This window comes from Sphaeramia orbicularis, chromosome 1 (genome assembly GCF_902148855.1).
Source record: "Sphaeramia orbicularis chromosome 1, fSphaOr1.1, whole genome shotgun sequence".
In the NCBI taxonomy this organism is placed as follows: domain Eukaryota; kingdom Metazoa; phylum Chordata; class Actinopteri; order Kurtiformes; family Apogonidae; genus Sphaeramia; species Sphaeramia orbicularis.
In genome coordinates, this window is record NC_043957.1 from 45,529,694 (window position 1) to 45,553,326 (window position 23,633).

The following is a 23,633-nucleotide window of genomic DNA, read 5'->3' on the forward strand; positions in this document are numbered from 1 at the left end:
TGTATTTAATTATCATTCAGAATGTATTTTGAGGGTTAATCCACATTGATTATTGTTGCAGTGCCTAAAACCTTACACATTCATACATGTTACAACTCACTCTAACTTCACCTACTACTACAACAACCATGCACAATATTCATCACAATGCATTATACTGATACACTACATTTTTTGTGTAATAACTAAGCTAATATTTGATTCATTTCCAAATTCCATAGTAAACCAATCCCCTCCTTGTTCCCTTCATGGGATGTTGTCAATCTGACACCACTTCTGCAGTTCCTCCCATTTACAGAGTTGTTCATCCAGCAGTTTTTCCAGTACAGCTCATACTACACGAAGAGGGAAGGAAGGAAGCACGAGGAGGTCAGTAGGTGGAATGAAACATTGTAAAAGAGGAATTAACTATTGACACACCCTGTCTCCGGGAAACACCAAAGAAAACAACAGTCACGAGGTAAGTATTTGTGACAGCGTTAATGTTTTTTTCTTAAGCTGTAGATTGTGATCATGAAATAGACTATGAATGTTTTAAATCACTGTAAAATGAAAAACACTATGAAAGGGTTGTACAGATGCGTCATTTCGAAACTATATATTTGTCCTAATAGTTCAATAGTACTCCTAAATACAAAATAATATAACATTTGTAGATATAAACCATTCCGTAAGGTTTTTATAGGTTTGTGTAAAACTCTCAGGGTATACTGTTTCCCTCTACTCTGACCGTGTCGTTTATCTCTCCCAACAGGAAAGGAGTTGCTTGATGAGATAAGTTTTCTCACTTCCCTCAAGCAGTGCAGAGAATGACCACAGCCTCATTTGGACTCCACTGACTTCAATTTACCATTTTCTTTTGGAAATCAAAACCACTTGCTTAAGGTATGGTTCTCTCAAGTGTTTTAACATTTGCTTTTCATTTTAATCTTTAATAATTCAGGTTTTATGGAATGGGATGGTGGTTTCTTCTTGGCTGTATGCCACAAAAGGCAACTATTAACAGTAAATCGAGGGCTTGTTTGGACAAAGTATTTGAGCAACAAGCCAAACTAAGCAGATCATCCCATTCCTGGACTATGAACAGCATCAAATACCTATTTGTCAAGTTTGATCCTGCAATGTGATGATTTTTTTGTGCCCTAGCAGTCTGCAGAGAGACAAAGGCTGCAGTTTAAAATGTGGGACGGAAGGAAACTAGCTCTCGTTGCAATGGTTTTCATCGCTCTCTGCAACAAAGTGAGTACTATTTTTGCACACAAATAACATTTAAAGCTTATTTACAACCATTTTAAGCTGAGTTGAATGCTATTCTGAGCTATATTCAAGCTTTCCTATATTTCACACAATTAAAGGTGACTGCAGAGACCAGAGAAGAACTGGACATAGCCCCTGATGCTGTAGATGACCTGTATGATGGATGTAACAAAGAGGCTCTGGACACATTTATCCACTCAGGTGTATTAAAAGCAGAACTGAACAGCAGTGATGGCTTCCAAAAGGTGTGGAACCCCTCCGAGTGTTCAAAGGTGATCCCTGGAGGGTTAAAGGAACACACTGCTGCACTTAGAGCATATGCAAATGAGGACTATAATTTCATAAAAACCTTTGACGATGCAGTGCAGACAAAAGGTACAAACGTTAGCACCTACCAAGACGAGTTCCACTTCAAGTCTCTTCATTTCCTGCTGATGGATTCAATGAGGCTGCTGAGTCAGAAGACATGCAAGACTGTGTATGATTTTGCAGGCAATATAAAAACAGCACAAAAAGGCTCAACTGTGAGATTTGGGAGATTTAACTCAGTTCATTCAAGCTTCCAGTCACTAACAGACGAAGCAGATATTGATGGGGACGAAGCGATTCTGAATATTACTTCTTGTTTTTTTGTCGAACTTGGGGAGAATATTTGCAGTACGGTCGAGATGGCGCTGTTATCTCCAGTTGAAGAGTTCACAGTGGAGGATGTGAAACAACAGACAAAGGATGACACCACTTTCACAATGATCGTTTTGAAACATTTCAGAGTGCATAACATGCACAACTGTTACATATTTTCAAGGTAAGTTCAATCCATATCAAACTTATACAGAATTGTCATTGCTATCATTGAAAAAGGTTGTCTAGTTTGGTGTGTGCTGGCTACAGTCTGCTTTCATGTGTCTGTATTTTATTATCTTGTTCTTGTCACCAACGTGTGATACATTCCTGAATTCTACAAGGTGTCTATTGAAGAACAAGCAACTATCCAGCATCATTACAACTTCTTTCAACAGCCTGCCTGTCAGTTCCCATTGCATTTAACAAGTAAAATCTTAGGAACAGTTTGAAAGAATGTCATTGGCATATTTGACACAAACATCCACTTGGCCACAAAGATGAACAGTTGACTGAACTTAGTGGTGAAGGTCACGGGCACTTAAAAATAATAATGTCTACAATTTATTTTAGAAATGATCTGCCTTAGAGATTAACTGTGCTAAATGTTACATACTTTTATAAAATGAATTGAAAAACAAATGACAAAAGTGCTGGTTAGCTGATGTTTTCAATGTATATGATAAAGTGTTACACCCCGGCACATAATGTGCTCCATTTGCCCCCTCCCAAATCCCAAACCCAATGCCAGACCATAAAACTACAGTCCAAATGTATTTATTTTTAAACAACTCAAAAAGGGTTCAGGGAGGTCTCAGCCAAAACAACAAACAAAAAGTCTTCTTCAAAGTCAAACTAAATTTCTTACTCAAAAATAAAGTCAAGAAAATAAAACACAATAAACTAACCTAAACTCTGTTAACCAAAAAACAGGAGAAAAATGTTGAAACAAAAAGAGCCACCCTCCCCTACCAGAAATTCGGACTGATTCACAAATTCTATATACATCTATTTACAAGACAAAATCTACTACAGACACAAATGTGTAACACGATTGCTGGACCAAAAACACACAGGATCTCCGTCTGGAGCTGGGCAGAGACCAGTTTTTGTATTACAATAGGAGGGCTAGTGGTATTTATTAAGTATTTTTATTGTTGATGTGATTGTTATTGTAATTTGTTTGTTATTTATTTTTTGATTTTGGGCAGAGAGAGAGCCAGGGCACACTGTGTTTCATAGCCATGGTACTTGTATCCTGAACGCATGTGACAAATAAACTTGAAACTTAAGAAAGACTGAACGGCTGCATCCAGGGCCAATCAGCTTCCTCCTGCAAAGGAAAGAAAAGAAACAAAAAAGGCACAGCACCCCTGCAGGACTGGGGGGAGATACAACCCTATATCAGAACACATACACATTTAAACATAAATTATGACCCTGGGTCATAACAACAGTGTTATTACACATTGGTGTATGTACATCTATATAATACATTTATAAATCTTCCAGTAGAAAGAACCTATAAAGTGAATGTATTGTAACGTGCAGACGGTGTTTTGAGATAGATCTGTAGCTCTGAGACAAATATACCTCTAGAGTAAAACCCATTCTCTCATTAATTCTCAAAACTGCATATTTTGATCCAAGACTGTATCTTGGAAACTACAGCCAATCAGTTTTTGTTTTTTTTTTCCTTTTTTTTTTTTTTTTAATTTAGAGTGGTTGGAGCTTTGTAAAATTTCCCTGCTGTTATTATTTTATTATAGATCAGTGGAATTCTAGATTTCTGATGATGCAAGGGTAGTGGATGGATGTGATTGAATTCACGTTTCTTGTTCATTGACATGATGATTTCATCAGTGAAGGTTCTTACTTTCCCTAATGACAGGTTTCAAAGTATACTTTGAACAGATTTCTTTCTCAACCTTGAATCCATATCTACGGTTACTTGATGGCCTGTGTTATAGTCTATTATGATGTGTAATGAAATAGTTCAAGAGACGCCTATTTCATGGGTGAGATTTTATTCTACAACAAGCTTTCAGTTAATCATGTGAAGTGAAGTTAAACTGTGGATAAAACAGTGCATTTTAATTAGAAGGCACCAACATTGCTGTTTGATTAAACTAAATACGTCGTTGCTGTGCTACCTGCATTCTAATACTAAACATTTGGTTCAAGCTTTATTGTTGTAAAACTATCCCTCTTTTCACTGGAATTATCAGAGTTTAGTTGTGTGTTTTCACAGCATGCTTTGACTTACATTTTCAGGACAGAAGACAAATATTTTCTCATGCTGACATCCCAAAACACAAAAAATTATATGTGGTCACATTTGTCTGAATCATTCTTATCAAAATAAAGTTATGCAGTGTAAATCACAACACATCACCAGGTGTTAATATTGCAATCATTTCTAAATATATAGTAATATCTTGTTTTTGTTTCCATCTCTGTAGGTCTCCAGCTGATGCATCATCCCTGTGGTTTATGATGGCACTTTTGGTTTTATCTTCTTTCTTCTTAGTTGAAAATTAACACACAAAAATGAACTGCACTAAAATGATTTTAGACAAAGATATAAAGTGCAGAATGATGTTTGAATAGCCTGTTATATTACAATTAGCTGAACATGTTGTAATCTCTTATGTACATAAAACCATGTTGAGGCCCAAAGAGGTGAGAGACATTTTGCCAAATTCAGGACCATAATCTTATCTGACTTTGTACACTGATTTCAATCTAAAATAGATTTATACATACAAAGGTCACAGAAATAAATAATATTTTCACTTTTTCCAAAAACGTTTCTTCCATTACATTCTTCCATACATTTTTAAATGTGAAAAAAGTGACATCCTCACATTTCGTACCAATGTTTCATTCCATTTTAAAATAAACCAGGACCATCTGGTAACAATATTGGCAAAGCATCACATGGATGTTGATTAATTTTGGCTAAAATACTGATCTCAGCCTCTGGGTGACTGAAAAGACTAAAAATGCCTTTGTCACAAGAGAAATATAAAAGCAATTATTATTTTTTGAATGAGTCACAACTTTGAATGACCAATAAGTTATTAATTATACTTGTTCTTACGCCCTTTTTGCCTCAATCAGTTCAGTGTGTTCATTGTTTTTTGATTAATAACCTTTTAGCAGCTGAGAAAGTTCATCAAGCACTTTCATGTGATGTGTATTTTAGATTCATCTAGAATGTGACTTAAGTCCATCTGATTCTCACTATGACTTACTTATTTGCTTGAGCTGTATGTGCAGTACTTTCTGCATTAATTAAATAAAACATGATATTGCACGGTATGAAACAAACTTCACTTTTAATGCTACAATCGGCGAAAAATGTTTTAATCAGCTCATTTTAGAGGCTGTTTTGTGCTGCTGTGAACGTGACTGTGTGTTAAATGTAACAGACTGGTTCATGACATACAGAGACAATATCAACTTTTATTTTGTACTTTTTTTTTTACAATATGTACTGCATGAGCATTTTATAATAAAAACCATACTTACATACAGTCCCACAGAAGCTTGTTTTTATAAGGGCACATGGTTTTACAAAACAACAAAAATGACAACAGTAAGCACTTGTGAATTTACATTCAATCGTAAAATATAAATATTCAGCCATGTATATTCAACAACAGTGTTACTATCAAAGATTTTAGGACATTAAAGCCAGTGATGCAATATTAGAACTGTTGTTGCAATTACTGTTAATGAAACCCACAGATTATATTGTTATAGTGTCTACTAGCATGTAGTCTAATGTGTAATGTAAATTAGAATGGTAGAACAAAAAAGGGTCGAAAATGTAGAAAAAAATGTGGCAAAAACATAAGTGTAATGTATCAGTATCCTCAGCATTAATTTTAATTATTGCATGACACATAAAAACCTAAGTATTTGCTGTCACAACAAATGGTGATTCACTGCCACATAAGAAAAATAATAAATATGAATAAATACATAAGACAGCCTCACAAATACAACCAAGAATATATATTTTAACAAGTAAATATTTTGCTAAAACAGTGACCATTTTATAATAGTACAACAGATTATCCATTCATTTTGCTTGTTACCACAATTAAGATACATCTTACGTTGCAAAATAATAACATGTGAGATAGAACACTGTGCCATAATGTTAAAATCTAATGAAAAGCAGCATTTAATAATTAACAACAAACCATTAACATCAAAGATACATTATCAGATGTTTTGGTATATCAAACAGGCTGATACACAAGCATTCATTTGAATGTCAAAGTAGTCTTGTTTTTCAACCTTTTGTTAATAATTTAGTAGTAAAACACAAGAGGTTACCACAAAAGTCACAGTTAATATACAGTGTAATGACTGATCAGACAAAAACACTCCTTTGAGCATTTTAATCACCTCAGAATAATGCGTAGAACTGTTCTGCGAGAGATTTTGACCTTTTCACGAAAGTTTCTACAAAGAGGAAGCCTAACCGTTATGATTGGGCTCAGGGTTAAACCTCAACCTGTTTCCACGGCAACATACGCTTTTGTCTTTGCTGAGGATGCTGGTGTTGACCCGAGACAGGGTGCACATGCTGCTCTGGTTACCCGGTCGAAGTCTCCTGTTCTGAAGCTCCAGCTCATCATAACTCGAAGCCCGAACAAACGGACACCAGCGGAAAACCTTCTTGAATCCAGCTCTGAACCTGCGAACACATCAGCTGTCAGACATGTGATCCTGCTGTTTGTTGTGCACATGTCACGCTTAGGTGTTTACCCACCTGCTGTTGAGGCAGCAGTAGATGATGGGGTTGTACATGGTGGAGCTCATTGCCAGCCACATCACAGACAGATAAACCTGCTGGATGTATTTCCATTTGCTCAAACTCTTGCTGAGACCTGTCACGAGAAAGTACACGTGATAGGGTAGCCAGCAGAGGGCAAAGGTCACCACCACGATGACCATCATCTTTACCACCTGCAAATGACAAAAGAAAAAATATAAAAATCACCAGATGAACAGAACTTAGTCATTTTTTTATAAACACGTCTTTATGAATTTTTTTTTAACACATTACATATCTTTTCTGACATGAATTGGTAACCCTGAGCATAAACCCCCAGAACCATAAGCCCCCCCCCCCCGACCACCTCTGAATTTTGAAACAGCAATGAAAGTAAATAACAAAATAATAATTGCCAGATAATACAACTAAGAGTGACTTGAATACTTGTCAACATCCATTTTTGTATGTCTGATACATAATTCGATTAAATTCAATTTAATTTTTTGTTTATTTCCAGCGTTTACAGAGTACATGCCAATTCAAAATTCCAAAATCATTCATCTACACTCGAAAAGGAGTGGGAAGAAGAAAAATTTATTTAATCCCACCCCCATTCTCATCATCAAATAACTTAACATAATAACATTTTAAATCCTCACTCCTGTCCTTAGATTTCAAGCAAGAACAATGAACAAAATAGGCCTATACCAAATTAGAATGAACTCACTCGACAGTATTTACAATAATATAACCAAAATGTGTGTGAAAAATAGAAAAAAATAAATAATAAACAATCAAACATAATTTAAAAATAAATAATCAAACATAATTTTAAAAAAAAAATGGGTAGGGCTTTACTTTGTACATTATAATGATGAGATATCAGGCCTTGGTTCTAAAAATTTGAGAAATGAATTCCATATCTTGTGGAAGATATGAGTTTTCCAGTTAATTGTGTACATGTGCTTTTCAATAGCTAAGCAGGATGATGGTTCATCAATCCATGAATTCAGCAATGGACAATCAACACTTTTCCAGCATCTAGCTATAAGACGCTTCGCATGTATTAGACAAAGGTTCACCAGCCTACTTTCATGAGTTCTAAGTACTAAAGTTGCTGTAATAATAAGACCTACAATACAGATCTCCAGGCACATTGGGATTTCTTTGTCTATAATATTGGAAATTGTGTTTAGTTATCCTTCTCCAAAATTCTTGCATATGTTCACATTTCCATTTTTTCCATTTTCCAAATACAGTGATACAAGGTACCTCTCTCGGTTTCACATTTTATACAGGTGTCTGGAATATTAGAGTTGAATTTGTTAAAACTTAGTCATTTAGCTAATATACTAAAATGTCTTGCAATGCCAGTCTTCTGTAGTCTGCAAACTGACAACAATATAAAAAAGCAGAGATGTTCTTTATATTAGTGTATCATGAGTAATGAAGACTGTGGGCATAATAAAAGGTCCTGGAAAGGGTAGCCAAAGTAAAACACAATCCAGAAATGAAACAAGACGGGTTAGCATGAGAGATGAGACAGGAAAATTAGATCAAATGAAATTACAGTGACAGCATGAAAATATGTTACCCTATATTTATACTTCAGTCTTCATTCATGCTGTAGGGCATTAAGTACTGAGATAATTTAATTTAATGGATCCATTTGCAAAGAAACACAGAAATAATCAGTCAACGCAAATAAGACACATCCTTCAGTTGGGCAGTTTAGGGAGTTACAGCTTGGTGTGTTCTGGAAAATAATGGGAGGCTGGAGAGTTTCCAAACTATGGCACAAAAATATGAATTTGAGAAACATGATTTTTTCCGTTATCTTCAAATGAGAGACTATTATAAAGGGGAAATACAGGTGGGACCCTCCATGGAAGAGCGCGATGTGGTTCAAATCGTGACTAAAGCATATAAAGGCACCAATATTAGGATAATCTCAGCATTATACAGGGTGACACAAAAAATGGGAACTTTTTAACAATCCAATAAAACCAAGAGTGATGGAAGAAAAATATTTTATTCATAGTAATTGAAACCTTAAACCATGCCATTTAAGAAACAATGATGGAATTTTCATTTTTTAAAAATTACTTCCTGTAGATGGCGTCCTCCTGTACGAATGCATTCTTGAAATCTGCTGTTGAGATTCCTCATTGACCGCTGCAACATCTCAGCTGGGATACTGTGAATTTCATCCTGAATTCTCTGTTTTAACTCATCCAGAGTTCTTGGTCGAGTCGTGTACACTTTACTCTTGAGATAGCCCCACAAGAAAAAATCACAAACGGACAAATCTGGCGATCTAGGGGGCCAGGGAATGTTACCGAATCTTGAGATCACACGGTTACCGAACAATTCTCGCACAGCCGCCAATGGTTACTATGGTCACCCTGTACTTGTACAAAAAAAAGAAAAAACAGGAATTGCGAGACAGTGACCTTGAGCAAGTAAACACACCCCCATTTTAGTAACCATTGGCGGCTGTGCGAGAATTGTTCGGTAACTGTGTGATCTCAAGATTCGGTAACGTTCCCTGTCCCCCTAGATCGCCAGATTTGTCCGTTTGTGATTTTTTCTTGTGGGGCTATCTCAAGAGTAAAGTGTACACGAATCGACCAAGAACTCTGGGTGAGTTAAAACAGAGAATTCAGGAGGAAATTCACAGTATCCCAGCTGAGATGTTGCAGCGGTCAATGAGGAATCTCAACAGCAGATTTCAAGAATGCATTCGTACAGGAGGACGCCATCTACAGGAAGTAATTTTTAAAAAATGAAAATTCCATCATTGTTTCTTAAATGGCATGTTTTAAGGTTTCAATTACTATGAATAAAATATTTTTCTTCCATCACTCTTGTTTTATTGGATTGCTAAAAAGTTCCCGTTTTTTTGTGTCACCCTGTATAAAGCCTTAATAAATCTTGATAAGTAAACAACTTACTATGTAAAAGTAAAATGGGAAAGAGAATTTGACAAAGAAATTGATGATATAGATTGGCTAAACATGTGGAAATTACATCATACAACTACTAGCTCTCGGACATGGAGGGAATTTGCCTGGAAAAACCTTATAAGATTTTTTATTACACCCAAGTTTAAAAGTAAACAGTTACAGAGGCATCAGGAATGTTGGAGAGAATGCGGGGAGATGGATGTTGACCATTCTCATGTTTTTTGGAAATGTTCAAAACTTTCGGAATATTGGGAAATGATCTACAATGTCCTATGTCAAGTATTAGGGTACACAATTCCAAAGAAACCTGAAATTCTTTATTTGTGCAACTTTGGTGATGGCACTATACGTGAATATGATAAATATTTGGTAAAGGTGATGCTGATAGCTGCAAAAAAATGTACAACAAGGAAATGGGGGAAGATGAACGTTCCATCAAAGGATCAATGGCTAACTACGATTGAGGACATATTTCTAATGGAAAAACTAACACACAGATTGAGACTACAAGAACCACAAATGAACAAAAAGTGGAAAAAATGGACATTATATAAGCAAAATAATTGGTAAGACTGTGCTACCCAGACATGTTCATGTTGTTGTGTTTTCATTTTGTTGTTCTTTTAAGATTAATAAAATATAAGTTACAAAAAAAAAGGCACATCCTTCAGTGGCAGACACAATAGTTAGACTGTATGAAGAATGAAACAGTATGTCCACAATGTTAGACACTGGGTGTTTATGTGCACTGATGTACTGATGTTCAACAGTAAACAAGGTCTGGTGTTCATTAATCTGAGAAGTTAAATCATACAAAATGTTGAGCAACAGGAAAGTTTTCACATTTTCAGAAAGAATCATAGGATTAGTGTTTTGTATCTTAGTAGGTAGTGTGGTTATGAATCACATATTGTTTCATTATTAAACATGGTATGAATGGTAAATCACATTTTAAATCTCCGCTACCCACACACAACCTCACTGCACCTCACTGAAACATCTTTTTAACATCAAAAGCCTTTTCCTTCCAAACACAGCTTTGTGAAGCATGAATGATGGCGTCAAAGACAGACGACACAGTAACATCTGGTGGTTTGCAGAAACTGCCATGAAATTGAGGAAAAAGAAAGTATGCAACACTTTTCTGATTTCACCTTCAACATGAAAACAGTCAATTACGTCCTAAAAAGCCCCAAAAGGCTTTGTTTCCATTTTGGTTTTCTCATAATCACTGTTAACACATTTAAGTCCTACACAAAACATGGTGCTATCTGTCTCGACTCATTTCACTAAAATACTTAAACTTATGTCTCAAGATCTTGTTAAGTATGTAATTATTCTCCATCATTTTGAGAAAAAAAAAAAAACAAACGCTTATTTAAACTGTACATCACGTAATATGAAAATAAACACTTTCTATTAATGCAGATCACAGCTTTTACCTGTAGTACTCTCCACATTACCACTTAAAGCCTATACTAGCGTCAATTAGTTTTCAGTATTTTCAAGTAAACATTATTTATTGCACATGTGATAAAACCAGACTCAGTTTGTCCACATTTTAAAATGAGTTAATCATTCAAATAGCGATTTTGCCATTTGATGCAAAAGTGCATAGAGAGTAAACTTAGAGAGACCTTAGAGAAAATAGTTGGAACAAACGGTGCCACGAACAACAAACCCCACCCCCTGCACGTATTGTAGCTTATTTTGGCATCGATCCAGCTGATGTCATCATGTCTATACATGTGCTGATGTCAGCATATCAGCTGCCTCTATATATTCGCCAAGTTTGAAATAAACTGAAACAAAATTGATGTTTTTATAGATATTTGAAATTTCACCCATTATAAGTAAATGGGGAAAAAAAAAGATTGTAAAAATTCATTAAAAATGTAAACGTCGACCTACTGTTCCCAAAATGTAATGACATCTATTCTGGGTCTCTGGCAATCTATAAACCAAATTTGGTATGAATTCAACCAATAGTTTTGCTGCTAGAGTGTTAAAAAAAAAAAAAAAACCGAAGCAAAAACAATACCCCTTGCCTCCCCTTCAGGGGGCGGGATCATAAATGTCTTTCAGAAGCAGATTTTAAGTTCTTCATGATGTAAAATGAATGCTTTTTTACAGATCCTTAGGTTCTACAGCAGACCACATGACAAAAGTGGTAAATTGATGTTTTTTTGTATTGTTGCTGTCTTCTGGATTCTCCATCCTTGTGTGTAAGAGGACTATGTCTATTAAATACCGTGGAAAAACCAGGCCCTTTCATGTCTGCATACGGCTTATGGGACAGAACCAATCGATCAAATCTATTGAATGACTTTAGTGACACATGGAGCTTCAGACGTCATCAGTCTCGTACAGACGTTTGAGGTTTCAACTTTGTTTCAAACCCTTTGAGAAAGTGAACCAGGCCTCGGCATCAAACATCTCACCTGTATCTAGAGTTGAACTTAGTCATCTTATGTTTTTATTTATGACATGCCTGATGGATGTTTAAATGTCTGACTTGTTGTATTTCAACAGATATTCCAATGTTCATTCTAGAAGTATAAGAAAATAGCAGGTGAAGGGTGCATTAATGAGTCCATTAATTGTAGCTTCATTTATCTTTTTCCAATGATAATTCAACACATTTTTGACCACGTGGCAGCAGAAGAACAAGCTTCCACTATAACATGAGACAGTTTTCTACTTCAGCAATCCCAGAGGGAAAGATCTGGCTCTACAGCTGTTAAATTCTTCTCATGGTTTAGTATCTAGTCACAGACGTTATCTTTCTGCTGTGTGGGGGAGTTCATGTGCATAAGGAATTTCAGAGTATCAGCAGAAACAGAAGAAAAACACATGATAATGATGCTGAAATTCAATGCAAATGGCTTCATACTGATCAGTGCATCTTTGATTAAAACTCTTTGTGACTTGATGATTCACTGTAATAAAAAATACATCCACATAAAGAATTGTGGCAACAAAATGACGGATAACACTGAGCAGATTTAAAGTAATAAAATATTCATTAAAACATATTTTGAAAAATAATCACACATACTTAATGCCACCTAAATATTAAACATAACTATATTAATTTTTGACAAAAAGGTGATTCAAAGTTATGAAATAGATGTCAAAAAATATTGTTAGATTTACTTATTATTTCACAAAAAATAACCCTTTATCTTTAGTTAGCTAACTATTTAGACGACTAAAGCATTTGGTAATAGTTTGATTTACAAAAATAATCATTTCATTTTAACCATTTCTCATGAATATTAACAATATTCAGTGTTGGCCTGGTTATTTATTGACATTAATTCCCAATAATATTTCACATAGTTCACAACATTAACACAAATTACATTAACAGTTAATTAAAGACATTTTTAATCATCATTTTAGTCAGTGATGGTAAGTAAACTTAATTTACTTACCAAGGATTATTGCAAAAAAGCATAAATATCAGGTGAACATTACTGCACTTTCATTATCAAAATTCACACATTATTCTACCTATATTCTAAAGTGCTTTTCATCACTTAGCTATATAAAAATATATACAATAATAGTCTGTTCTACTTCCATTTAGCTATTTTTTTTTCATCTATATCATGAGTTTAACCCTTTGGATGCCACCATGTTTTCAGATGAAATAAAACTGATAATATGATTGTTGTTCAATATACCACATGTAAAGTACATTTTTTGAGTTGAATTATTACAGCCTGTTATATATCAGTAATGTCAACAATAATTTTTGTGCATGTTTTTTGTACAGTGTCAAATACTCTGCTGTTCTCCTTATTTATGCATTAATTTGAATGGGCTTCAATGGCACATATTTTGCGCTGAACGGTATAAGTATAACTTTTGTTTGCACAGACTGTACTGTACTGTAGAAAGTGAGCTGAAAATAAGAAGAAAAAATAAAATTACACAATTTTGCCAAAGTTTATACCACATGCATGATCACAGTATAAAAAAAAAACAAAGAACAGAATGAAAAACGTCTAAAACACTTCCTAAGCCTAAAGTAAAAGTTGGATTTATTTACAAGTATTGATTCAAGTATTGTCTTTTTACAGTACAGATTAAACTTTAGAAGCTATATCTATTTCCTCATTCAGTATTAGGAACATTAAATAAAGGAAGCAAGGCCCTTTTAAAAATATTTCACTGTGAACTCAGATGTTTGCAGCCTTTATATGCACATTTTCTGTGAAGCACCAAGTATTTTGTCAGTTTCTCTTTATTTTCAGCACAGTGGCATTTCTCTTCAGTGAGTCCTGCCTATGAGGATGGAGAAAGGTCAGTAATGACGCATTGAAAACAGCAGGTTCCTTTTGGGATGGGTGACAGAGCACCGTAGTACTCATCAGAGTGCTAAAGTACAATGCAGAGCTGTGGGGGGTTAATGGGAGCGGGCTGCTTTTATAAACCACCAGCAGAAGCTCATTGTGAGAACAGAGGAACTTCCTCTTATCTCCAGCCCACATGCCATCTTGTTTGCATGGGCCTTTGAATCAAGCCTAACATTGTCTCCTGATATTTATACATCTCTTTTATCTAAACTCAAGTTTGCTGGTAATCTGACCGCTAATCTTTAAAAGTTGTAAAAAACACACTTCACCTGTCTCACCTCTATTACCATGAACTAAATGAAAAAAAAAAAAAAAAACAATTAGTGTTTGATGTTGCTTTTTAAAGATAAACTGTGTCTTACTTGATGACATGCACTTTGTTAATTTGCAAAAAAAGATTATTATTATTATATTATCAGTTTATTTACATTTTTACGACTGAATACTTCCATGTCATCTCTTTATATAATCAGAAATACTAACTTGCAATCATTGTGATGTATATCAATGAATTGTATTCTTTGGCAGGAAATCCCACAGCTGCCTTGATAAATCCTCGTTATGACAGCTGTGATGACCTTAATCCCCGTTTCACCCAACCCTCATGTGAACTGCAGCAAAGCACATAGTGTGTTTTAGCAGATGATGTCAGGTTGTAGTGTGTCAGCAGTCTTAAGGAGACACTCTACCCCTCGACTGCGACCGTACTCGAACAGGTCCTTTTTGTAGAGGTGCTTAAGGATGTGAAATGATTGTCGCAATTAAAAGCTACTTAAAAGCTGCTCTATAAGTTGCTACCACAGTAAGAATGTACGTATTCATAAAGCACAGAACTAAGTGCAGATTGTTGTCACATTCCAGTAAAATGCCCACAGCTGCAACATGTTATGCTTGGCTTGCAATTACCAGAAGATACTGACTGCTGCTGTCTGCTGATGGGAGAGTATGAGGCCAAAAAATGTAACAGATTAAAGGAGTTAGCTGTGGTTTGGGGATTCAAGACTTAGCTCTGACTATTAACAGCGGGGAGCAGTAGTGAACCAGAAAGAATTAACTTCTCACTTCTAAAGATGTAGCCCCACAGGTCCTCGCCTCAACTCCTTGTCCATCCCACCAGAGGTAAGAGCAGGGGAGTCAAGGTGAGAACCTGAGGGATTTAACACCAGGAGATGTCCTCATCTTGGAGTTGTCATTTTACACACATGTTGGTTAAAAATGACTCATGGAACAGCTGCATCATCTGTTATCATGTTGTAAAGCACCGTTGTACTTTAGGATCAGTCAGATCTGTGTTCATGTAAACTTTTAATTCTTTCACAACATAGCATTATGTGTCAGTGGTCAATGTAGGGATGTCATACTTTATAAAAAAAATATTTAGCGCACATAAGTTTGATTGCACATTCTATCGATTTACATAACTAATGAAAATTCAGAGTGAGTAAAACCTCTATTTTAATGTCCTGCTCCTGCCATGGTTTGTATAATTCAAACATGTGTCACACTGCTGTCATGCATTTGATACAAAGTCTTTTGCAAATCTATAACCATAGCTCCTCCATAGCCTTCATGATGATGTGCATTTTACAAAATTGAGACATCCTTCAAGGTCAATTGGGCATCAAGGAGACGAGGAAGTGTAAAATAGTAAACTAGGGGAAGTTTACTAAATAAGAGTGTTGTTGTTTCTAGTACATCCTCCAGTAATCTCCTTCCAACAAACATAATGTGCTGTGCACTTTTAATCACCCTCGGCCAAATGTAGTGTAAGATTCTGTTGAAAGTTACTGCCCTATAAGTTAGATTAAACTGTCTTTGTGTAAAACTTATTATTACATATCTGTTGTGATCACTTTGCTTTGTGTGTTTGTTTGTTTGTTTGTTTGTTTGTTTGTTTGTTTGTTTGTTTGTGTGTTTGCGTGTTTATTTGTTTGTTTGTTTGTTAGCAAGATAACTCAAAAAGTTATGGACAGATTTTCATAAAATTTTCAGGAAATGTTGATACTGGCACAAGGAATAACTGATTAAATTTTGGTGGTGATTGGGGGGGGGGGGGGGGGGGGGGGCATATCTGTCTTGGCGGAAGTCTGCGCTCTCCAAGTGCTTTTCTTGTTATATTTGGAAGTACTCAGATATTATTACTGCACAAGGCCATTTGACCTGGAAAAAGTAGATCAAGGTCACCTATTTTCAACAGGAAATACAAGGAAACAATGTGAGCTCATCACTGAACTTTTTTTGTAGATTTGCTGAAAAAAATCTCCAGTAGAGGAACATAACAGCAAAAGTACTCTCATTTTGTTTCTATTTTAACAATATCTCTTCTTTGACCCAATTCAAGCCCGGCTGAGGCTATGAGAGTAAATAACAAAGCCACAGTGGGTGACTACTCTCTCTAGTGGGGTTACTTGCTGCCTAATATATCAAATCCAGTGAAAGGTACCACTGTATTGAAACAATAAATATACAAATAACAATGAGAGTGTAAAAATAAGTGCTAATGCTCTAAAATATATATACATACATACATACATATATATATATATATATATATATATATATATATATATATATATATATATATATATATATATATAACAAGTAAAAAAAAACACACAACACACAAACAGAAAACAAACACATATATTCTATAAGTAGAGATGTGAAAAAATCATGATTGTTTCCAATATTGTAAAATAGGAAGTCTTGCTGTATGTGACAAGATACATTTTTTAAATATATTAACTCAAAATATTACAAATATTTATTTAAAAAGTGCTTTTAAAAGTTTATCTACTGCTTACACTGTTTTTACAACTACATACTATTTTATATTTCTTTAAATAAATGCAATGCATATATTCCTATAGTATGTTCATATTTCATCTTGAGTATTTAAGTTGAGTTGAGAACTACCTATTTGTTATGTGTACACATAATGACGATGACAAATTGTTGAATCTTGAATCTTTATAGCCTTACAACAGAAAATTGGGATTTAGGTATTCTGAAAATTTAAGTGCTAGACAATGAATGAATGAATGAATGAATGGATATTTTTATTTCAGTTGAAGCCAGAGCTGAAGCCAGAGACTTATTTCTGCTTCTCCTATTCCCATCTTTTGAATTATCGGAAGTTGCAGCAAATAAAATATTAACACAAATTAGTCTACATTCAGTTTCTTAAGTCCCTTAGAGATCATTGTACTTTCAGAGCCCTTGAGAATTTGACAAATTAAAGCTTTTTTAAAACTCGACAACGAACTACACAATTTCAATTCATCCTTCGTTGACACCAATAACAGAAACATAGCGATATTTAACATGGTTCTTGCTTTGCGTTTCAAACACAAACATCCCTCTTAAATTATAATTCCCTTCTCTTAACTTAATTTTTTTTTTAATGCAAACAGGAAGACTTTTGCTGTTAGCACAAAACATAATTTCCATTGTTTTTAAATATATAGTATCACCTCACAATATACATAATAACCTCACCTCCAACTTCCTGTTGGTGTTTTAAGACAAAATGGTCTGAAACTCAAACAAAGGCAGCACCATTGGAGCCAATTTGTTATTTTTTCCAGAAAATAACCAGCTACTATAATTTTTAAACACAGAGCCTGAAAAATCATGCTTTTCTACAATCATGTTGAACTTAAAATATTTAGTTGGTTTATTTCTAAAAACATCTGTTTGCTTTTTCCAAAAGTCACAACAGCAGAACATTATAATGCAGTGGTTCCCAACCTATTTTGGCTCATGACCCCATTTTAACATTACAAATTTCTGGCGACCCCAGAACGGAGACATTTTTTTGCTAAAATTAGTTTGTTTTTGATCATGTAATAGTTTGCTATACTATGTTGTAAATAAACATTAATTTTAGATGACATTTAGTCTACATAATGTATATTATCATAGATGGAGGCAGAAAAGCCAGGTGTAGATTACTGCACAAAGTGAGAATTTTATTTTCCTTGGTCAGGATATGTACAGTCAGTCCAGTTTGGAATTACAAGGCTGACAATTAATACTGAACAAACAATAACTCAAACTATGAATTATGAAAGAGCTGCAGCATCTGAAACCGACCACAATGAACATTTGAAAGATAAACAGTAGCACAGTGCTTCCGTTTCAGCTTCAGAGTTTGTCTTTTATGTATTGTGATTGTCTCTCTCAACATGCCATATATTTTTAACTAGTACATTTTTCTTAATTTTTATCAATTACTAGAAATTTCAGGTGACCCCATTTGAATTCCAGGCGACCCCATGTGGGGTCCCGACCCCAAGGTTGAAAAACACTGTTATAATATGTTGTGTTAATGAGGTTTACCTTCCTTTTCGCCCGCAGCTGTCCATGATAGTTATCAGATGAGTCTCCTGGAATGGTGCCTCCCCACAGAGTCACACCCACGATGGTGTAAGTGATGCCCATCACCACTAATGGCAGCATGTAGACCAGAACTGTTACTATGATGTGATACCTGCACATGAGAAGAGGCACAATGTGTCTGTAAGAGTTCAAAAGTGATGAACACATAAAAAAATAACAACCAGGATTGTAGCTTAGTTTTGCCACAGTAATTACACAGAAGCCAAAAATGTGCATGTGGCAACATTCAGAATACTGGCAATGTATTTTTTCCATGTGACTCAGATGTGTTTTTTCATGGAAGTGTGAAGAGCATAAATTACATGCATCTCAGCATTTCGATTCTGTTCTGAGACACTTCCATATGTGGTCTAATGCAGCCTCAGGCTGAACACACAGATCAAAAACTGCTCTGGTGGGAGTCACTGAGTCATGCTTTATCCTCTACTTCTGTGTCAAAAGCTTCATCTTCTGGCTTCACCTATACATACAGTGGCTTCCAGGTTCACGTCAGTGTGACAGTGTGCCATGTGTGATGTCTTTATGAACTATTGTTGATCTGCACATGTTCGTCAGTTCAGGACAGTGACCAGATCACACTGGAATCTGATAATGCAGAGCTTTTAAAACATAATATGAACAGCCAAATAAAATATATCAAATTTGGGTAATAAATCTGACTGGAGCACTTAGGCTTACATTATGGACATCACCCATGTGTCTCTAATACACAGTTTTTGAAAGAATAGTTGGACCGTTGTTGCAGAGTAGTAAAAAGGCAACATTTGTAATAAACATCTACAGACATCTGAGGTTTATTGTGTGTAAATATGAGGCAAAGTCTGGCAAACAGCACACAAAATGTTCTGTTTACAAAGTGAATTAACAAAATAAGCTGTATTTACAGCATTGGCTGCAAAAACTCCAATTTCTCAATAACAAGTAACATATGACTTAAGAACAGTTGAAAATCATTCATTTTCTGAACCTGCTTCATCCTCACTAGGGTCACTTGGAGCCTATCCCTGCTACTTCTGAGGCGAAGGCAGGGTACACCCTGGACATGTTGCCAGTTCATTGCAGGGCTGACAATAACTCTCACACCTATGGGCAATTTAGATTAACTATATTAATAATATTAATTAGGTTATTGTTTTTGGATGGTGGGAGGAAGCCGGAGTACCCATGCAGACACGGGGAAAACATGCAAACTCCACACAGAAAGGTCCCACGCCCATCAACTGGTGCTGGAATCAAACCCAGGACCTTCTTGCTGTGAGGCACAAGTGCTAACCACTGCACCACCGTGTCGCCCTGGAGTTGAAAATTAATCTAAAGACAATTAATATTCCTAATACAGAAAAACAAAAGATCTTGAAAAGGTGTTGAATTTCTACAGAAATTTACAAGTGTCAAAGCTGTACGTAGTGTGTGTGCACATACATGAAGTGGTCATCTGCCATGCGGGGCCAGGCCACGTAGCAGATGGTTCTTTTGGGAAGAGTCCGGGTGGTGGAGAAGTAGCAAAGAGGGAAGGCGAGGACGATGGCCAGACTCCAGATACAGATGATGATGAATGTGGTGGCCTTTGCTGACAGACGGGGCTTCAGAGGATGAATGATGGCCATGTACCTACAGGGCAGAAGGCACAGAGCGGTCATCTCATGCTTGAAAATGTCTAAAACGCAAAGTGTGATAGTTTCAGCTTGCTGGATTTAATGCAATCCTAAAACATAAGCATGAGAGTAGTGGTTATTAATAGAACTGTTATTTTGCACAGGAGGTCTGTGACTCATTATCATCATTTGGACACATCTCATGCCACTTTTTTAAAAATCCAGCCAGTCAGTCCAGCTGATCATAACTCCTGTAATCACTACTTGGTCAAAATGTTTTTGTTTTGTTTTTTTTCTATTTACAGTATTTCCTACCATACAGTGATGTGTGTTTTGTTACATTTCAGTGAGATTCAGAACGCTGCACCACATTATGTTTGGCTTAATTTCTGAACTGCTGGGCTCTACTAATGGCAGAGTATCCTGTTAGTATGAGGCTGGCATTAAGTTTCAAAACATGAATAGAAAAATTTAGAAAACATTAGTTTGAAAACTGAAAAATAAGATTTAAAAATTCTAAAACATAATGTGAATATGTGTATTTATACAAGAATACTATCTGGTAGAATTGAAAGTGTAAATGTGTCTACAGCTGCAGCTGATACCACATTAAAACTGCAGTTAGTGAAGTCAACAGAATTCTAACACACCACATGAACAAAAATATCATGTAAAATCTAACAATATATGGTCAAAAATACTACCACACATCGCACCTACAGCTTATAGGACATCCCATTCCTGTTGATTTGTCATATTATTATGACAAAAACATTCAAGTTGGTTGTTGTTAATAATTATCACAATAAATTAGTGAATGTGAAATAACTTTTACTTGTTTTCTTGCTTGCTTGTGGTTTAAAATGGCTATTGATAACAGAACATAAAAACTGCAGGCCTATTGTAAAAAAAATGTTGTGTAAAATGTATTTAAAAAATAACTATTGATTATTTCATTACTGATAATTTATGAAAAGTTGCAAACTGTATTGACTTAAAAGTATCTAAAGGCATGACAGAAATGAAAAAAAACAAACAAACAAAAAAAAAAAAAAAAAAAAACTGTTTGGCTGTAAAATACTAATAAATAAGCGCATTTCCCAGAGGATCCATAAACTTCATCTCATTTAACTGCAGTTGCATGAAAACAAAACATGAGATCATTTTTAAGAGTCACTGAGGTTTTCAAGCATATGTGTCATGTTTTCCAGTGGTTCTACCTGTCGATGGCTATGGCTGTCATTGAGTAGATGCTGGCGAACACAGCGGTGACAGGGAAGAAGTTGTGGAACCTGCAGTAAACCTCTCCAAAGTACCAGTCTCCGTGCGCCGCGTAGATGAAGTTTATGAGAGTGTTGAAAGCAGCCATGGACACATCAGCGAAAGCCAAATTGAGCAGGAAATAGTTTGTGACAGTCCTCATCCTCTTATGAGCCAAAATAATCCAAATCACAATCAGGTTTCCGAACACGGCGACTGCCAGCACCGTGCTGTAGGCCACCGACCAGAGCGCGATGCGCCACGGCGGCTGCACGAACTGGTTGGTCAGATTTCTGGTTGTGTTGGATCCAACCCGTTCAAAGGCCATTCCTCAAGTGTCATCAACAGATTCGGTCTCAATCTGCTGCCGACGGAGACTTAAATCACTTGGGTACCTCTGATGCGCAACATACGCATGAGAGTGCCAACATGTGACCATGTGAGACAAACAGCGCAGACACCACAGCCAATCCCTGCCATCACTCACATGGATGCAGGGGAGAGGAAGTCACTCCATCAGGGTCTGTCTGTCTGTCTGATCTTGCAGAATTTGTTGCAGAAGACATCTCTTACCTTAACCCATAAAGACCCAAACATCCACTGGGGACCAAAATCATTCCCTGATATAAGATGTTTGATCCACTAATCCTATCAATGCATGTAAATAATTGGTGTAAAAATGCAGTTTATGTTTTCATGGTCATCAGATATGACCCATTTAGATAGTCAGAGGCTCCAGTGAAGGTGGAAACACTGTCATCTTCTACAATACTGACTCACCGGTAAAACCCATGGAGTTGGATCAATGACAGTGGATGGAGACGCTTGGTTTGTGTTCAGTTATTGATATCTTTGCTGGAAACTTTACTTTTTCTTCAGTTTTCTGTTTTTGTCAATTTTAATCTGAGCTTTATTGAACATCTACATAATCAATACATTAAATATAGGAAAATACCTGATTTTCACTTAAAAATGCCAAATACAGAGCACAATATTACAGTAACTTGTGATAAATCACTTAAGAAAGGTTAAAAATAGAGAAAAAAATCATTTGGGAAGTGCCACAAAAGCAACACTGGGTCTTTATGGGTTAATAGAACCCTCCTGGATAAATAAAGGAGATAATAAAACATCATTCAAAATAGGCTACATGTGATGTCTGGGGTTTTATTTTCATGATTGTGTTTTTTACAGTATCAGGCATGTGAGTACGCTTATAGAATAGAATAGAATAGAATAGAATAGAATAGAATAGAATAGAATAGAATAGAATAGAATGTCTTTATTGTCATTGTACAGGTACAACGAAATCAAAAAAGTGCAATCATCCTAGGTGCTATAAAAAAAGTATAAATAATGTATATAAAAGAGTATAAAAACTAAAATATCAAAGAAAAAACCCTGATGACATAAATATCAAAAAAATAAGCAGCATAAAAAAGTGTTACTAGAAGTATAAAAGACACATAAAACATCATCATTATCATTCTCATTTAGGTATGTTTGCAGAACATGAAGGTTTCACAGGGACAAGCCAAAGATGAACACATGCATGACCTGTTTGAGATGATATTGATGATATTAAGCCAAACCTGATAAGATGAAGCAGGTGTGTGTCCTCCTCTTTTTGTAATTGCAGTTCTTAGAAAAATAAAGGATTCTTAATGAGTTGAACATCAAAGTGCCAGTAAATGTTCAGGCTGTTTTTGATACTGAAGACATGAGAATGTTGTGTCCGGCTGCAGATCTGTCTGATGGCTTGGATCAGGCTGAGTGTGATACCGTTAATCCTTTATAGCTGTGCCATCAAAAGCAAGGCTTATACGGTGGTTTCAGGGTTTTATGTAGGTTGTAGTTATGTTATATAAGTGTAAGCCCTCAGAACAGATCGAATGAGGTCATTAAGAACTGGAGAACTCTTTTCAGTACTTTTCTGCACTTCTACACTTCAACCAACCTTGGACTGAAAATCTGGAATTAGTGATTTAATAGCTGAAACTGTAAATGGGTGCTTCTGTGAAACTGGATTTATTTTGGTACCTGGCACTTAGCCAGTTTTTTTTTTTTTTTAGACCCAATAATAAAAGAGAAATTTAGACATGTTTTGCCCCAGGATGTATCTAATGATGACCTCAGATAAATGCAAAAAAAAATCATACTCTTGCTCTGAGCCATCCCAAAATTAAAGAATCTTTAACCCTTTCATGCACGAATTATGAGAACCTTAATCAAATTTTTTTCCTGAGTGTTTTTATTCCTTTTTAGGCATGAAAAAAACACAATGCGATTGAAAATTTTCCTCTGAAAAATAAATAAGAAAATAAAATAAATAAAATAAAAATAATAAAAATAAAAAAATAATAATGAAAAAAAA

At 35.5% G+C, this 23,633-nt stretch overlaps 2 protein-coding genes across 4 annotated transcripts; one reads left to right on the forward strand and one right to left on the reverse strand.

Moving 5' to 3' along the window:
* Positions 1-326: 326 nt before the first annotated feature.
* On the forward strand, positions 327-5,413 carry LOC115422941 (ecto-ADP-ribosyltransferase 4). Of its 3 annotated transcripts, none has more exons than XM_030139591.1 (5): positions 327-460; positions 755-885; positions 1,147-1,239; positions 1,356-2,062; positions 4,341-5,413. In XM_030139591.1, the coding sequence occupies exons 3-5, from the start codon at positions 1,180-1,182 to the stop codon at positions 4,417-4,419; spliced, it is 846 nt and encodes a 281-aa protein (XP_029995451.1). In that variant the 5' UTR covers positions 327-460; positions 755-885; positions 1,147-1,179; the 3' UTR covers positions 4,420-5,413. The 3 variants fall into 3 exon arrangements, with proteins under 3 accessions (XP_029995451.1, XP_029995441.1, XP_029995458.1); XM_030139581.1 differs by having other exon boundaries at positions 1,150-1,239; XM_030139598.1 differs by having other exon boundaries at positions 1,161-1,239.
* tacr3l (tachykinin receptor 3-like) lies at positions 5,330-23,033 on the reverse strand. The gene is made up of 6 exons (XM_030139512.1): positions 22,852-23,033; positions 21,220-21,832; positions 19,827-20,015; positions 18,345-18,495; positions 6,668-6,864; positions 5,330-6,592 (listed from the first exon to the last, which is right to left on the reverse strand). The coding sequence occupies exons 2-6, from the start codon at positions 21,585-21,587 to the stop codon at positions 6,373-6,375; spliced, it is 1,125 nt and encodes a 374-aa protein (XP_029995372.1). The 5' UTR covers positions 21,588-21,832; positions 22,852-23,033; the 3' UTR covers positions 5,330-6,372.
* Positions 23,034-23,633: the final 600 nt, after the last annotated feature.

Coding starts and splice junctions, on each gene's coding strand:
- LOC115422941 (XM_030139591.1), top strand. CDS start 1,180: ATGTGGGACGGAAGGAAACTAGCTCTCGTTGCAATGGTTTTCATCGCT. Junction 1,240..1,355: donor TCATCGCTCTCTGCAACAAA/GTGAGTACTATT, acceptor ACACAATTAAAG/GTGACTGCAGAGACCAGAGA. Junction 2,063..4,340: donor AACTGTTACATATTTTCAAG/GTAAGTTCAATC, acceptor CCATCTCTGTAG/GTCTCCAGCTGATGCATCAT.
- tacr3l (XM_030139512.1), bottom strand. CDS start 21,587: ATGGCCTTTGAACGGGTTGGATCCAACACAACCAGAAATCTGACCAAC. Junction 20,016..21,219: donor ACAGCCATAGCCATCGACAG/GTAGAACCACTG, acceptor TCTGCCCTGTAG/GTACATGGCCATCATTCATC. Junction 18,496..19,826: donor ATGGCAGATGACCACTTCAT/GTATGTGCACAC, acceptor TCTCATGTGCAG/GTATCACATCATAGTAACAG.